Source organism: Macrotis lagotis, chromosome 1, assembly GCF_037893015.1.
Source record: "Macrotis lagotis isolate mMagLag1 chromosome 1, bilby.v1.9.chrom.fasta, whole genome shotgun sequence".
In the NCBI taxonomy this organism is placed as follows: Eukaryota; Metazoa; Chordata; class Mammalia; order Peramelemorphia; family Peramelidae; genus Macrotis; species Macrotis lagotis.
This window is the reverse complement of record NC_133658.1, coordinates 322763666-322781857: the sequence shown is the minus strand read 5'-3', so window position 1 is coordinate 322781857 and position 18192 is coordinate 322763666. Positions and strand designations below refer to the sequence as shown.

Below are 18192 nucleotides of genomic sequence, written 5' to 3'. Positions count from 1 at the left end.
ACCTGGACCTGACTAAAATATTATATCTCAAGGATTAATCATTAATATAACGATGTCAATTTGTGAAAGATTTCTGTTGAGCAACATGTTATTAGTATCTCTGCTTGACCATGAGAGAGAAAAGAATATAACTAACAGGCTTGTGAAATTTGCAGATGACATCAAGCTTAGGAGAAGAGCTCACTTTATGGAGCACCTACTATGTGCCAGGCTGTCTTAAGCACTGAGAATGCAAAAGAGACAAGACATCCAATTGCTGCCCTCAAATTCACACTCTAATGAAGGAGACATCTAGCAAACAAATATGTACCAACAAGCTATATACAAGATAATAAGGAAATAATTAAAAGAGAGAAGTCACTAGAATAAAGAGGCATTGAGGAAGGCTTCCTGTAGAAGATAAGTTTTAGTTGGGACTTAAAGTAGGTTGAGATAGAAAGAGAGCATTCTAGTCACAGGAAAGAGAGAAAATCCCAGGAACTGAGAGAGTCTTGACCACAGAACAGCAAGGGAGCTGTGTATTAAAGAAGATGTGGTGGACAGTAAAGTGTAAGAAAACCAGAAAGGTGAAGGGGTGGGGAGGCTAGATTATGAAGAATTTTGAAAGCCAAACACAGAATTTTGTTATTTTGTTTTGTTAGTTTGCCCTGGAGGTGATAGGAAACAACTGAAGTTTATTGGGTAGGGGAAAGTGATATGATGGAACCTGCTAGAACATTTCTGAAATGTGGGCTTAATAGAATAAAATGAAATTTGATAGGACTAAATGTAGAGTACTAAACATGAGTTCAAGAAGCCAACTTCACACATACAAAATGGAAGAAATTGTATTGTTTGTCCTTCATTCTGAAAGAAGACCATGATATCAGGGAGGTGATGCCATGACAAATACATGAACTGGATTTAAGTGAGGGGGGCTGGGCTATGTCACCAGCCTCATTTTCTCCTCCAGAACCATCTGGGTCAAGTAGCCAGATATGAATCAGGATGACTAGAGATGGTCCCAAATGCAAGGCAGTCAGAGCAAAGTGACTTGACAGGAAAGTGTATGGCAAGACAGAATCACAAAATGTGAGAGTTTAAAAGTATCTCAGTGGCCAGTCTATTCCAATTCATAAAAGAGATAGGTAACACTAGTTTATCTTTGAGGAAACTAAAGCAGAGTTTTCTGATTCTGGGCCCAGTGTTTTGTCCAGTGCATCACCTTGCTGCCTGCAGGAAGACTTTGGGAAGACCCTATATTGGATGACAAAATAGAGGTGCAAAAAGTGGTTTGAAAGAAATAACTAGGGGCAGCTAGGTGACGCAATGGATAAAGCACCAGCCCTGTAATCAGGAGTACCGGGGTTCAAATCCGGTCTCAGACACTTAATAATTACCTAGCTGTGTGGCCTTGGGCAAGCCACTTAACCCCATTTACCTTGCAAAAACCTTAAAAAAAAGAAAGAAATAACTAATTGAGTAAGATAAAACTGAATAGGAATAGACATAATGAGAACTAAGATTCAAAGAGTTAGCACCTTAAGTAAATGATGAGAAAACTAGGGATTTAGTGGATAGAGGGCTAGTCTCAGAAACAGGAGGACCTAAGTTCAAGTTCCATTTTTGACACCTTGAATGACCGAGTCTGGCTGGGCAAGTCACTTAATCTTTTCTTTTACCAAACTCTCTAAGATTATAAATTGAAAAGCAGGTGAAATCTGTATTGGTGGAGAGAATTTGCTCACCAAAAATTAATTACCTATAGAAACGAAATCACAAATCCAGCAGAATGTGTATGCATGTACATGTGTACATGCATGTATGTATGCAAATATATTAGTGTGTTTATGTATGTGTGAAAGGAAAAAACAGAGAAACCTGAAGGTCATGGTCTATAAACTTATTATGATTCAGCAGTACATATATATAGCAGGCAAAAAAATTTAACATTAGTATCCATGAATAGAAGTCCTATGTTTAAAAGTGAGAAGCTAAACATTCCTCTGAAATCTGAGTCAGGACACATATGGAATATTGTTTTCCTTCCAAGGCTCACATTTTAAGGAGGGCTGTTGAAAGGAAAGTAACTAGTATGAATACATGAACTTAAAAACGTGCCATTTAGTTGAAATAACTTGGGGTATTTGTCCTGGGGGAAAGGAGAGAGAGAAAATTTAAGGGAAAGGGAACAGATATGATTAGTCTCTTAAGTATTTGAAGGTCAATCATATAAGAAAAAAATATGTCTCTTCTGTTTGAATCCAATAGTGGAATTATAGAGAGATTAAATTTGAACCTCTGAGTCTTTACTAAGACTCTCTTAATATTTCAGAATATTCATCTTCAAACACCTGAATCTAACATACACACACACACACACACACACACACACACACACACACACACACATTCAACCCTATAGAGATTCTGTGCTGAGTTCTTAGGTTAAGGAGGCATACAAGTTGTTCAGTGATAGTCTCACTCTCAGATCCACTTTGACCTTTGTAGCTAAGTTCCCCTAAACTGGTTTTCTACTTTATCCCAATACTTGGATTTCCTGCCTTGTACTCCACCCTCTCCAGTGACTGCTTCCTGATAGTGAATCCCAGTTTCCTCATGATTCCCAATACAGTCTACCCACCATCCATTCTTCAACACCTACTTGGGTTTGGACTTTTGGTTTTTAACATCTGTCTATCATTTCCTTTCCCACTTACCCTTTGCCCCAGGACTGATCTGTCAGTTTGAGTTTTGCTTTCAGATACATCCCGATATACCTTCTCCTAAAATTTTCAGATGATACCAAGACTCCTGGTCTTGCTCCCCTCTTCAAGAAGACTTTCACATTATTCAAACCAGTTGTGACTACAGAGTATCTTGTCACTTCTTTTAACCCTCCCACATAACTGTTTCAGTTCTCTTTCCCAGCAAATAAGAAGTCAAAGAAAGAGAATACAATGGAAAACAGATTGGATTTGTAGTCAGTGAACTTGCGTTTAATCTTGGCTCTGTCACTTACTATGAAAGTCACTTAACTCTCTGGGCCTCAGTTTCCTTAGCTGTAAAATGGGGCAGAAAGGTGTTAGACTTGAAGACCTCAAAGATTCCTCCCAGCTCTTAAATCCTTAATCCTAACAAAGTACTAGGATTTGAATACCACATTAACATGCCCAAGTTTCCATATGTCTGACCAATTTCTCTAATCTGATTCTTCCTTCTTTTCAGAAAATCCCAGGCCCTAGTCCTAAACTTGTCTTCTGGATCAACCTCACTCTATTCACTCAGTCTTTTTATAGAGGAGGCATTGACAGTATTACTTCTATTCCCAGCTGTTAATATTCACACCATTAACATTCTCTCTGACTAAATAACCCAGGAAGACTTAGTTGGCAATCTGATGATTTAAAGTAGTCTGTCACCCTTTTTCTTCCAGTGAAAGTAATCTAATTGAAGTACACTATCAGAATAAATAATCATAGGTATGTTTCTCCCTACTTCCTGGGAGTATTAGTGAAAAAAAATCCTGCTAACTCAAATAGTCTGTTAGGGCATCACTGTTTTCAAGTAGAAAGCCCCAAGCTAAGTATATCAGCTTGTGCAGCATAGCATTGTATGTGCTATGGAGGAAGAATTTTCTACAGCATAAACCTATAAAGTACTATTACAGTAGTGTGAAGTATAATGGGAATCTAATTTTTAACTAGAATATGGAAACTTATGCATTCAAATAGTAGTCTCCCTGGCAGATTATATACTCACTACAATGATACTGCCATTGCTCAATCTTTTTTTTGGAAACTCCTTTGTTTTTATGGAAAGCTACCCTGGAGTATCAAATAGAGTCTTTGTGTATCTAATGCCAACATGGTTCATGGCATATCAGAAACACATGTTTGGTAAAGGAATATGAATACAGTATATCCAACGTTTCCCTGTACTGAAGCCAGTCTCTTCTGGTGATACTTGCCAGTCTTTAGGAGTTGGCAGTAATGGTACAGTAGATAGAGCACACGAAGACCTGAGTTCTAAGGTGGCCTCAGACATTTGATAGTTATTGGCTGTATGACTTTGGGTAAGTCACTTAACCCCATTGCCCCTCACAAAAAAAAGACAAAAGAAGATACCAGTGAATCAAATGTTCCCAATTTTGAGCAAAATAAGAAATTATAGATTATTCTTTTGTGTTCTGAGACCATAGACTCATAAAATAAAACCTTAAAGGGAAGCTAGGTGGTACAGCAGATAGAGCACCGACCCTGGTGTCAGGAGCTGAGTTCAAATCCAGACTAAGACACTTAATAATTACCTAGCTGTGTGACCTTGGGCAAGTCATTTAACCCCATTGCCTTGCAACCCCCCCCAAAAAAAATAAAACCTTAATTGATTGAAAGATATTACCATTCTACAATCTGACTTTCCTGCCCTTTCAGTCTTCTTATACCTTAAAACACTGACTCTTCAAGGTTTTTCTTGACAGAGATACTGGAGTGGCTTATCATTTCTTTCTCCAACTTTTTACAGTTGAGGAAACTGAGGCACACAGAGTTAAGTAAAGTAGCTTAGGCCAGATTTGAACCCAGATCATTGTGACTTCCAAGCTGATGCTCTATCTATTGGGTCATCTAGCTGCCCTAATATAAGAATATTTTATATATAAAAAGGAAGCTAAAGTTGGAAGGTGGGGAGGCAAGATTTACTAATGGTCAGGAAGTAGCATGGCATCCTGGTTCCAGGCAAGATAAAGTTAAAAACTCACTTATCAGAGCTTAGCATCCCAGGGGTAAAGTCCAAGTTCTGGAAAGAACTTAGCATGGTCTGATTAATTTTTTTAATTTGTTTTATCAATACCTTTTGTTTTTATATCTTTGTAGTTTGGGGCTATGTCCACCCCAAACCAGAATTAAACCTTCTCCTGGAATAAAGAAAAAGACCTAAGCAAAAACATCGATACAGTGGCAGTAGCTCATAATATATGCAAAGATGTGTCCTAATAGACTCCCCTCTTAGCAACCAAAAAGAGAGAGAGATAAGTATAATATAATAAGCTAAGCATAATATGAGTCTAATTTATATTATTGTAATCATTGTGTATATTGTTTTCACAGTTCTGCTTATTTTCTGTCTTTAGCATTTCATATAAGTCTTCCTATTTTTCAAGAATAGAGGCAGGAGCTAAATTAGCATGGTGAGCACACATGCATAAAAAAGAAATTGATTATACTCTAATAAGTAAGAAATGACCAGTTACTGATATAATGAACCATGTCTTTTGGGGGCGGGGGTGTTGAAAAGCAATGGAGTTAAGTGATTTGCCTAGGGTCACACTGCTAGGCAATTATTAAGTGCCTGAGGCTAAATTGGAACTCAGGTCCTACTGACTCCAAGGCCAGTGCTCTAGGAACCACTTCTAAAGCAACAGTGTATATAGTAAGGTAATTGATTTTTTTTTTAGAGAAAATATCAAGATTGATATCAAGTTAGAAGAATAAAAATGAAAAGATAAAGCAAGTAATTGAACTACTCTGATTTGAATCTGAGTGTTGATACAAAATGTTAAACAGATATTAATAGGGATTAATAGAGATTACAATTCATACTCAAGTTTAAATATTAGAAAGTGACTGTCATAATAAGCCTAGGAAAGGCTCAGCTGGAAGATACTTGATCTCTTTGCCAAGATGTAGAAGCCAGAAACAACACTCATTTAGAATATAAACTTGCTTCTAATATTTTGCAAGGGAAATTGCTGGAATATTGTGAGATGTATTTCTCATAAAACTAGGAAATCAGAGGAGGAAAAAACAAGTTTACAGAAAGTTTGACAAAAGGCAAATTTAAGCCAAATCATTCTGTGAGCATTTAAGGTTGGAAATGGAAGAACAACAGATGAAAACTGAAAAAAGAGGTCATAACTTCTATAACAGACTCTTCTTCACTCTTGTCAGTGGAGGCCTCTTATTTGGGCCTTAGCCTCATAGCTCACGATGTACCATAAGAAGACTTGAAACTGCAGGAAAGAAAATAGGAAGGGCTTCTGGATGACACCTTATAATACTCAGAAGTGGTCCATGCAGGATATGACACAAGTTTGAGGACTCTCGAATCAGTCCTCAACACTGATTCTTTTATCCTGGGGAAAAAAGGCAACCAAGAGAACATTAATAACTACCTACTCACATGCTTACTCTTCTATCTCTATAAAATTTTTACATAGATATTGAGGACATCCTTATGTAAATATGAGATAAGAATAAGAAGGCTTCTGTAAGTCATATTTTTCAGCACATCACAGCTTTACAGATACAAAATAGCCTGAAAAGTGAATGGAATAAAAGATACCCTTGATGCAAAGTGCTGCATTAATAGTTCTTCAAAAAGAGGATCCTGCCCTGGCATCATGCCTCACTCAATGTAGTTCTTTAAAAAATGCTTCTTCCTTCCCTCCTAGGAATATGTCAAAATCATATACAACAGAGATAACTTTGATTAATAAGGTAAAAATAAACCCTGGAGACATATACTCCAAAGGTGTTTGCCACTTACTAATACTGTCTAACACAGTAGAAGATGTCTGATCCAGAATCCAAATAGAAAAGTAATTGCCTATCAACAGTGATGCTCCTTCTAGCCAATGACATTATGCTAATTGCATCCAACTCCCAAACATTGTAGAAACTGCTATAATTGCTCAAAATAGTTTGATCTAATTGTCCATATGGTTTAAGGGAGTGGCAGTGTCAAATTAAAACATGCAGTCTAGAGGGACAATCTAAGATAGTATATCTGTGTGTTACACAGATATACCTTCATACATTCTTCAGTGTCATCTATGTGTGTTTGTTTATATGTCTGTGTTATATGTATATGATAATGGAATACACACACAAACATATGACATCGGAAATGAATAATAAATTGGGCCCAAAATTGAAAAAGGAAGAGAGTATACCTTTGGAAATAGGCTTTTAATGACTTCAAACTTCTCCCTGAAATATCAGTATTTTTACTGTGACAGTATATGACTAAAAGTCATAATCTCCAAAAAAATTAGTTGCCAAGCATCCAAAAAGGTGTGTTATATTGTAAGCATAAAAGAGATCATCAATGAAATGGGTGTCCAGAAAAGGAGTGGAATGGAAATGTAAAATAAGGAAGGGGTAATCAGTGAATAGCCTTGATATCTCATCTCAAGGCTTCCAAGGGGAATGGCCCCAACATGGTGAGCAGACACCTAGCAGACTTGGGAGAGGACATAAAAAGAATCAGATGCATCAATGAGCTTGTGAATGCATCAAAATATGATTAACAATGAGAAGGGCTAAACCCTACTTCAAAGTCAGTTTATCCACAAACCACCCTGACTTATATGTTTAATGCTATATTATAAAAACATAAATTCAAGTTAAAAACTGCTGTAATAATTTAAAAGGATAAAATTATTTTTCAAGGCATAGAAATTTAGAGGTAGAAGGAATTGTCAGAGATTATCTAATCTTATCTGCTTACACTAAAGAAACAAACCCAGAGAGTGCAAAGTCATTTGACCCAAAGTCACGTGCCATTTAGTGCCAAAACTGAAACAAGACCCCAGATCTGCCCACTGGGCCTTCTTTAGAAAAGCCCTCCAAATTCAGGTATATCTATACTTTGTACAATAATTACAAAAGGGGCCCCAGATCAGCGCGTGCGCGCGCACGCACACACACACACACACACACACACACACACACACACACACAGACACTACTTTGTAGCAAAAACTTAGCCCATCTAAAACTTAATATGCTAACTGGATTAAATAATTAATAGTAGCTGACAGTATCTTACACTTTGAAGGTCTTTTGGGAAATTATTTCTCTGAACTAGCTCAAGAAGCTATTGCAGGGAACTTTGAACTACTTTTTCTCTTGAAAAATATAATAAGTTGATATATTCATCATCATCTTTCCATTTTCTTCAAAGAAGGAATCATGAAGTTATTACTAAGAACATAATTAGTTTTAAGATGTTAGCAAGGACATTTTTATCTTTACTCTTACCTCACATTAAAAAAAAAACACTAGTAAGATCAAAATGTGAGTACAAGCTAAAGATGAGATGGATTTGTCAGTAATGTACAAGTAATGAAACTACTTCAGATATTACTGTTAAGCCAAAGACACTGATTCTTATGAAAAGGAGGTGAAAGAATCCCTTAGCCAAAGGCCTTTGATGCAATCATTGATATTATAAGAGGTCACAAGTGTATATCCTTCATTCCACCTTTTGGGGAAAGAAACAAATGACCCAGGATCAAAATGTCAAGGGAAGAAATATTTGAAGAAAGAAAATGTTTTATTTTTGCATAAATATGTGTGTCTATGCATATATATTTTATATGTATAAATATTGATAATAACAGCCTTTTTGGTGATTCAGTATCATTATCATAAATATCAACTGTATACTATAGATATACAGACATTTCCCCATCAATAGGAAGAATTTTTTCTGGCCACAAAAGTTCATGAAGACCACCACCTAAGGTATAGATAAGAGTTGTAATCAATGTCAAAGATAGGGGTAATAGCCACAGTGAAGTCATGAATTTTTGAACATTATTTGGGTGATAGAGAGGGCTATTGATCCTAACAGGATCATTAATATATTTGAGAATGTTTTTTATTTAAATCATTACAGTTATTTTTAATTTGGGTATATAAGGAGTTAACATTTGGCAAATTAAGTAACATGAAACAATTCATTTTTTAGATAAACAATTCATACTAGATAATATGCTTTACTTTATTGTACCTTTTAAAATAGAAACACAGCTGCCTCAAGCTTGTGAACGTATGTATTAAGATTATATTAGAAAATTTTAAAAGTTTTTTGTAGAAGATAGAATTTTCCTGTTTAATGATTTAAATACAATTGAATAATATATAATACAGTTGCTTTTTACCCAAGGCCATTGTCTACAAGTTAGGGAACATATTGACTACTGTATACAGTACCTATGATAGTTTAGAGAAGCAATGTTTCCTGCTTTGGAAGTCAGATGTTAGGGGTTCAGATCTCTATTTAAGAAAATATAATTTTTTCAATTTCTTTGGTCAACCTCATAAATTATTTTTAAGAATCATAGGAAACCTGGGGCAGCTAGATGGCACAATGGATAGAGGAGCAACCTTGGAGTCAGGAGGACCTGAGTTCAGATGTGACTCAGACACTTACTGCTTGTGTGACTATTTAACCCTAATTGATGAGAGAGAGAGAGAGAGAGAGAGAGAGAGAGAGAGAGAGAGAGAGAGAGAGAGAGAGAAGGAGGAAGAGGGAATGAAGGAAAAGAAACATAGGAAACCTACTGTATAACCCATTTCAAACTGAATAAATAAGCATCTTTGGGTTTCTGAGATGGATTGTGAATCATTTAGCCATAGGAATGTGGCATAGTCAAAAAGATATATGCTTATTAATTAAGGCTGTTGGTAAACAGCTCATGTCCACAAGTACTACAAAAAGATTTGTGATTTTGTTGACATGGACATTCCCAATAATATCACTTGTAACCCTGCATTTTTCACACTCCTAAGCATCTTTCTGAGATGCCTTGACCAAAAATAGTATTTCTTATTGAACAGTCCTCTGATGAAGAGATGTCCCCAAGTATCATGCCCAATCCCCCCCCCCAAAATGAAATAAAAAACATACTCAAGTTTAGTTAAGAAAAGGTTTCTGGGGCAGCTAGGTGGCACAGTGGATAGAGCACCAGCCCTGGAGTCAGGAGGACCTGAGTTCAAATTCAACCTCAGACATTTAACAATTGCCTAGTTGTGTGACCTTGGGCAAATCATTCTTAACCCCATTACCTTAAATAAATAATTTTTTTAAAAAAATGAATAAAGGTCTCTTTTTTAATGTATTATAATAATATTCTGGTTTCCATATTACAATGTAACAGAATTTAATTTTAAAAGCATAGGATATAATATGAACTAATTCATATTTAAATAGGTTTCTTCTGCCTTTTCCCAAGTGGGTACTTCTTCCCCCTTAAAAAAATTGTAAGGATATTTTCCATTTAGGGCACATTTCTTCTGAACTATTTTCCTTAAGTCTTTGGGACCTTATGGTTCCAATATTTTTTTATCTAGGGAATTTCAAGAAATGGGTCGTGATGGGCCCATTATAAAAGATTAAAAGTTTGTAATTTTATTTACTGCCACTAGTCATAATATCGCCTTTGTAAAAATGAAAATATTTTTCTTACAGATAGCTGCAATTATAAAAAAGTGTGTCCTTTTAATGGTGGCTCTCCTTTGATCCAACCCTCAGCATCAGATTTCCACTTTTGTTGGAACCAGGTTCCTTATGCTGTTGGTAAGAAAAAAATTTCATCACCATAAGCTCTTTGGAGTATTTCTAAATGTTTTAATTTCATTTGTAAACTTACTAACTGGTTTAGTGATTATTTTACTGCCCCCCAAAAAAGGATGAGAAGGAAATCATGAATTCTTTAAATGGAGCCAAACCCAAGTCCTTCTCATCTTTTAGTCCTCTCTTTCATTTAGCATTAATTCCTCCCAGCTGTCACAGTATTTGTTTATGGTGGAGGAATGGCTACATTTTAAGTAGTTTTCCCCACTTGTTAATAATTCATTAAATGATTTAACCTCTACTAATCTGTAAGATGAGGTGGTTGGACTAGAAGTCCTGTCCAGCTCCAAAATTCTGTGATTTGATTCAATTTAATTCAGCAACCACTTATTAAGTACCCATTGTGTGCAGAACACTGTTAGACACTGGAGGAAATATAGTTAGAAAATACAGTATTTGCTTTCATGGTGTTTAGAGTGTAATGGGGATATGACAGATAATTATGGTACAAATTCAGAAAATTAAGAACAGAGTGATAGGGGTTAAGGGATGATTTTAGCTAAAGGAACATTTAAATTGGGTTTTAAGAATGGATTATAATTCAACAGAGGAGAAAAGCCATTCCAATACTAGAGAACAGCATCAGCAAAACACACAGGCAGGAAAGCCCAGGTCATGTCTGGGAGACAGTAAATAGTTCCAGAATAGATGAGACAGGTGTTGTGGTGAACCTTAAACTTTAAGTGCTAGATAAAGGAATTGTATCTTTATCCTAAGTAGAGTTGGATATTTTCTCTCATCACATTAGATCTAGGTTTCCAGAATTTCAGAAATTAGAGTGGTCTACACCTAGCTGGTCCACAGAAGGTTTTTATTTCAATTCAAGATTCACATAAGAACTATGAATTTTCTATTTAACTTTGTCCCAAAAATAGAAATCTGTATAAAAACATCAGAACAAACTATTATGGACAAGATTGAAACTGAAAAGAAAAGGATGAAGCTTGAAACCAGAGAGCAAGGGATGAATCCAACATGTGCCATAAAGCAATGCTAATCAAACTCAAATAGAAACAGGGGCCTTTAGACCATACATACATAAGGATCCTTGTAAGCCACATATTGACTTAACAAATACCCCATAGTAACATTATCTATGTTCTATTGTATTTTTACTTATTTTGTTAAATATTTCTCAATTACATTTTGAGCTGATTCTAGCAGCCCTCTGGAAGGTGCAGGCCTGCGTGTTGACACCTCTGCTATAAACGAAATTTGACATGACTGGTGACAGATTGTATACAAGAGATGAAAGAGGAAAAGAAGTTAAAAATTGCTATAAAGCTTCAAGTTTGAGTAAGAGAATATTATTGGGATGGAAGGAAGAGTTAATTTAAAAGAAAAGATAAGTTCTAATACAGATGTGGTGAGTTTAAAATAAAGGCAGAAAACTTTAAAACCAGTAGCAGAGGAAGCCCAGGCAAGAGAATGATATCCAAGCTAGGCATCAGAGAAGTGATAGCTAAAGTCATGAAAATGAATACACTCTCAAGGGAGGGAGGGACAGACCATAAATAAAAGAAGAGACCAAGAACAATTAGAGAATTGAAGTAGTGGGAACAGAGGAGTGTACAGAGGTATGGGGGAGAATCAGGAGGAAATTTCAGGAAGGAAAAAATGATCAACAATGATAACTACTATAAAGTCATCTAGAAAAATGAGAACAGAGGAAAGGCTTGGAGTATTAAGAAAAAGTAAAGTCAGTGATAACCCTTGAGGAAGCGAGACTGCACTGGATGATGAAGAAAAGGAAACCGTGAATGGAAATCCATTCAGGCAACTAAAGGAGGGAGAAAAAAGAAGGTAGGCCAGAGGATCCAGGATGGATAAGAGAAGGGTATGTTGGATCTTTGAAGATAAGGAAGACCTGTTCATGTCTGTCACAGAAGGTGTTACTGGCTTAGGAAATTAACAGTCAAGGAAAAAATGAAGAAACCTTTGGAAAAGGATGGTGGTCTAAGCACAGCGCTCAACTTTAGGGATCAAAGGGAGCAACTGGTAAGTAGTCCAGAGGTCAAAGTCAGAAATCTAGGAGCTAACAGAGATAGGAAACTATAGTGGTGAATGTTATCTGATGAGGTTGAGAGCAAGAGTTTCATAGTGGATGGAGAAGGGAAGGGAAGGGAGGACATATTCATATGAATAATCATTGGCTTCAGACAGAGAATTATTCCAGGGCAGCATCATTTTATTTTGGTCAAATGCTAGCCACAAAGTCAGTACAATAGCAACTGTAGTATTTAAGGGGGGTCAGTAGAAAATAAAAAATTAAAGATCCAGACTTGGTATTTATGAGAACAAAGTCCCTCAAGAGTCAGGAAGGAATATGATGAAGAACACAGGTAGGAAGGCAAAATAAATAGGATTCCTGTTCATTTTTCCTTTGATGACATTCAATATCTACACTATGGGCATTCATTTAGGCCATCTCACATTTTTGAAATACACTCCCACCATATCACCATCTGTTGAAATTTCTATCTTCCTTCACAGCCCAACTCAAGTATGTCTTCCTCCATGAAGTCTTTATCTGGTCTCCCCAGATGAAACTCATTTTTCCCTCATACATTTTTCTATACCCCTTTATACCTCACCTTTAACCCTATCACATTTTTCCTTGTGTCACACTTATAAGTATATGTTAGATTATAATCTCCTTGAGAGCTCACTGTGTCTTTCTTCATCTCTAGACCTATAAAAAGTATAGGGCCTGGTATGTAGTTGAAACTGTAAATGTCTGTTGAATTGAATATTAATTGTTCTACATCTGATATAACAATTGTTTCATGTCACCTCTTATACAGCTGTATTCTTGGTGGATGAATAATCCTTATCTATAAAACAAATCACAGTAGAAAAGATACCACTACTCATCAAAGTGAAACCAATTCATTTGTCATCATGCCTATTGTTACCTTGCAGTGTGTGCTTTTCCTTACATTCTGGCCTTTACTACTGATTCCATTGAGATTCGCTTAGTGGTGAATGGAAACTTAGTCCATACAGCTGTTGTGCCTCAACTTCAGCTTATGGCTTCAAGGGTAAGTAGAATTGGGACCTCTGTCAAAAAGACTTTAATGCAAAGTACTTGTAATATTCAATACATGAATTACCAGGCAAAAGGAGAGAAACCAAGTTATTTAGAATAAAATGTTTATCATTATGCTCCTATGGTCAAGTTGGAGTATATATTAAAAGCAGAATTTAAAATCAGCACATATATTAAAATTTAAGAAAGGGGGGAAAAGTTCAAATAATAAAGTCTCTTGGTTAGGTACCTAAAGAACAGAAGTCCTGGGGTGACCATAGAGGATAGAACAGAGAATTAGATGTTCCAAGGGATATAAAAGAAACAGAAGTCACAGCCCTACAATCCACATATATATTGGCACTGAGACGATTTGAGCAAAACAAGCTATAGGTAGCTACACTTTGAGATTTTTCATAGACCAGAGCTTGTACTTTCATAGACCAAACCTTGTACTTTTAGAAACTTAATGATCTTAACAGATAATCCAGAGGTGATGAAATTTTAGGGAATCTATTTAATCTGACCAAACAATACTGGCAATACAATAATGTCTATTTATTAACCAACATTGACTTGACTCAAGAATGGGTATCAATCACCTTTACAGAATATGTCCAGTCTGTAATTTGATTTCCTATATGGACCTATCCCTGTAGAAGAAAAGAATCTTTATAACTGTAGAAGTAGAGCCAAAGAAATTAGAAGTTTTTAGAGCTATTTCTGTTGAGTTTAAATTGCCCTTCACCATGCTATCTAAATAAGCAACACTGTCATTGAGAAACCAGGGCACTTTCCTTCCTGAAAAATAGTGACAGTACAAATTTCTTACTATTCCATCTCCTTTTTCGTATTCCTTATTGTCATTGTACGTTTCTGTTCCCATAATAACACTTACAATTCTGCTTTACATTGAAATTGACCAATTTTAAATGAGTGTCCCTGATCAGATTTGTAGATCATCCCTAATTTTAATTGCCACATTTGCAAACCATCTCTTAGTGTAGATTTTTTCCTGTAACCATTTCCACATATGGTTGATACCATCTCTTTATATGAATATTTGTTATCCCAATAATAATGACTCTTCCTAATCTTGTCTCCACATTCTAGACTCCCTCTGTGGAGATTTCAGCCTTCTCTATAGTGGCCATAGCATATCTGAAAACAAACAAACCTCAAGAATATAGGTAATTATATGACAGTGTCATATAGAAGTTCTAATGAAATGCAGTCTAAGAAAACTTATCATGGGCTGTGGAGACAGTCAAAAAAATTGTGTGAAGAAAATGTGATTTGAGTTCCCAGGGCTTAAACATACTAAATAACAACAACAACAACAATAGCACTTCAAAAAGGTTTTCGCAAAGCTCTGTAGCATGATAATTCATTTTATCCCCATCACAAAATTGTTACCTACATTTTACAGATGAGAAAACAGAGTAGGAAATGTTAAATTACTTGTCCAGGGTTACACAACTAGTAAGTGTCTGAGGCAAGATTTGTATTTGGAATTTTTCTTGTCTCTAAGTTCTATACTTTCTCCTCTGGGCCATGTAACTGTGCCACATAGATTGGTAAGGAACAGGCTGGGTGACATTTTGGGTTGAAAAAAACAACATAAACCTCATAGGGCAGGTAGAAGGGAATAATAAAGTCTGTTGAAATCCATGAAGCCTTCCTTGAATTTCTCCTCCACACCTCAGGGGATTTACCACATCAAATTTTCCATTGGGCCTGTACCTTTCCTTTGCATTTTCACATTCCCATTTATGTATAATGCTAGGGGTTATGAGCTCCCTGAGGGCATCATTCATCCTCTTTTTATCCCTTGGTACCCAGGACATAACCTTGCATATAGTAGGTACTTAAGAAATGTGCAATGAATTGAATTGACCACAGTACAGGAGCAAGCCTGGCAGTAACCAAGAGGGTATAATGGGAGTGCCAAGAAAGATGAGGTTACACAGATGAGGGGGAGGAATAAAAGAAGGCTTACTTAAGCATGCTAGGCGGCTCCATAAACTTGTGCTCTTTCTTTCCAGTCAGACATTTACTTCAAAGCCTCAGCAGCAGTGAACAGCGTGTCCAGCAACAATTCTAAGGATGCCAGTGCCCACAATTCTCCTCAGACACCCACAGGCCGGGAGACTCCAGTGTTTCCTTCTTCCCTGGGGGAAGGTGAAATCCTCTTTTTCCTATTATGCTAACTTGTAACTATTCTATAAAAATGAATAGTTAAAAATATGATACTTTCCTCTCTGCTATATAAACTCTTCAGAGTTTCAAGTCATGACAGATTAAAAATGGAAAAAGCTATAGCTCCAAGGCATTCTTAAAATATAGGGGAAAGAGTTTTGTTTTTGAAGTCAGGGATCTGGCCCAGACCTCAAATTCTTTATCTATAAATTGAGAGAGTTGGACAAATTGTTCTCTATGAGTTCTTTCAGCTCTAATAGCATATTGTCCCTATTTTTAAGGGGAGGAGAAATTTACTGATAAAGGATTAAAAATTCTCTCTGTTAAAGTAGGTCAGTGATTGTCTGCATCATGGACTTTTTTCCCCTCTTATGGTCTTAAAGAGTTGTCTGGAGCATTGAAGATCAATGACTTGCCCAGGATCACATAGTCATCTCCTAGAGAGCAGGAGACTATCTTTTATCTCTTTTTGTATTCCCAGAGCTTAGCGCAGTCCCCTACATTTATTAGATGCTTAATAACTGTTAGTGATTGTAGCAAGACTTGAACCCAGATCTTTCTGACCACAGGGCAGGCTGTTCATTCACTATGCCTATTCCATCTTTCCCTATTGTCCTGTGATCCTAAAATGTAATAAATATCTGGGAAAGATGTTCTCCCTCTCCTTCCCCACCCCAATCTACTAGAAATGTATCACTGGGAGGTGGCTAGGTGGCGTAATGGATAGAGCACCGGCCCTGGAGTCAGGAGTACCTGAGTTCAAATCTGGCCTTGGACACTTAATAATTACTTAGCTGTGTGGCCTTGGGCAAGTCACTTAATTCCATTGCCTTGCAAAAAAATGTATCACTGAATATGAGGAAACCATATTTTCCCTATCATTCATTAATCTTGCTAGGATAAGAAATATTGAGTGACATGAAACAATAACTAAATAGCAGAACTTTTAGTAAAGAGTCATGGAACCCCTGGCAGTTAACTCTGTTATTCTTCCTATTACTATTATCCACGGAATTTTTATTCATATGAAAACATCAACAGCAGAATTTGAGGAAAAAGATGAATAGATGTTACAGATAAGTTAAAATGACAATAGAAGGCAAAAATAGTATATCTGGAACAGGGAGGGATTGCAATCTTCATGGTGGTAGTATTTGTCTGCATAGTGGGGGGAAGGGGGAGATCATGAGTGATAATATTGGCTAATTATACTGACTTTGAGACTTTTAAAATAACAGCAAAAGCTCCCAGAACTGACACAGAATTTCAACCTCCACTAGCAGCTATGTTCCTGAGCAGTTTAAGGAAATAGGATATTTACATTGTCCCAGTTTGTTACATGCTATGAATGACCCTAAATAGAAACTTTCAGGTATATAGGATTTAAATTTTTAAATTTTAAAAGATTTTAAAAATTGAAAAGCATCCCAAGATGCTAATTGTAGTCATTTTCCTTCTTACTGTTATAGACAAATAATTATTAAATGAACTGAGTGACAATTTTTGCTAACCCATACTGATTTGACAACCATAAAAGTCAAACCAAAACTTTTCTCTAGATAGGGTAAATAAAGTTTCTCTTCAGGTGTTTTCTGTCACATCTAACTTATTTGAAAACTCTACAATCTAACTAGTTTTTTAAGAGCTCAACATTTAATACCAAATTATGCTGGCAGTAAGTAACAGGATACCAATAGAGGAAAATCATATATTCCAGAAGAGAAAGGACCAGAAAGTGCCATTGCTTCCTTTTGCTATATTTGTAACCATTTATATATTATGGTGAGAAAATATCACTAGATCTAAAGGCAGAGGCTTTAATACCAGCCCTGTTTCTAACTGGCTGTGTGCTGAGAGCAAATCCTTTTAACATTACTGGGCTTGTTTGTATGTCTTACACTTATCTTTGGAGTAAAATCATGTGTCAGGTGGCTGTATCTCAAGAACTCAATTGTGTAAAATAATTAAAAACCAGGATGTCTTAATTAAACTCACATTGACCTATCTCTGTAAGAATTGCAGAATGTTTTGCTCTCAATATCCCTTCTAAGACAATGCAGATATACTCCATTTTATAGATAAGAAAAATTGAAATTCAGAAATTAAGTAACCTGATTAAGGTCTCACAGTTAGTAAAAGTCAAAAAGTCTTAAGTTTGACTGAAAAAGGTCCTCACAGTTCATCTGTTCCAACCCCTTCACTTCCTCATTTCAGATAAGGAAATTGAAGTCAAGAAGTTGAATGACCTATTCAAAAACATGTAAGAAATGAAAGGCCAGGAATTTAAACCCAGAGTTCTTTCCATTCTGCCATATTGTAATTCTTCCAACTAGACTATTGTGCTTTGAATCTTCTGTAGAGCCACAGATTCTATCTCTGACTCTAGTTGAGTCCCTGGTAAAAATGTGTGCCTTTGATCCTAGGGGATATGGGTGAATTAGTAAATTAGATCATTTTCACCTAAAAAGAACAGAATTGTATATCTCTGAACACTGTAGTCCCAAAACATAAGTCCAAGGTTTGAGACTCAAAACTAAACATTTTTGTTGAGTTTGTCTGACATG

General features: G+C 36.1%; 1 protein-coding gene across 3 annotated transcripts in view; it reads left to right on the top strand.

Annotated features, from left to right (window-relative positions):
- Positions 1-18192, top strand: part of GARNL3 (GTPase activating Rap/RanGAP domain like 3) — a 207990-nt gene that overhangs the window by 163516 nt on the left and 26282 nt on the right. For all 3 annotated transcript variants that reach the window (XM_074211536.1, XM_074211535.1, XM_074211537.1), the window contains 3 exons: positions 10237-10344; positions 13324-13442; positions 15475-15610. In XM_074211536.1, coding sequence (XP_074067637.1) covers positions 10237-10344; positions 13324-13442; positions 15475-15610 — 363 coding nt within the window. The remainder of the gene's footprint in view (positions 1-10236; positions 10345-13323; positions 13443-15474; positions 15611-18192) is intronic.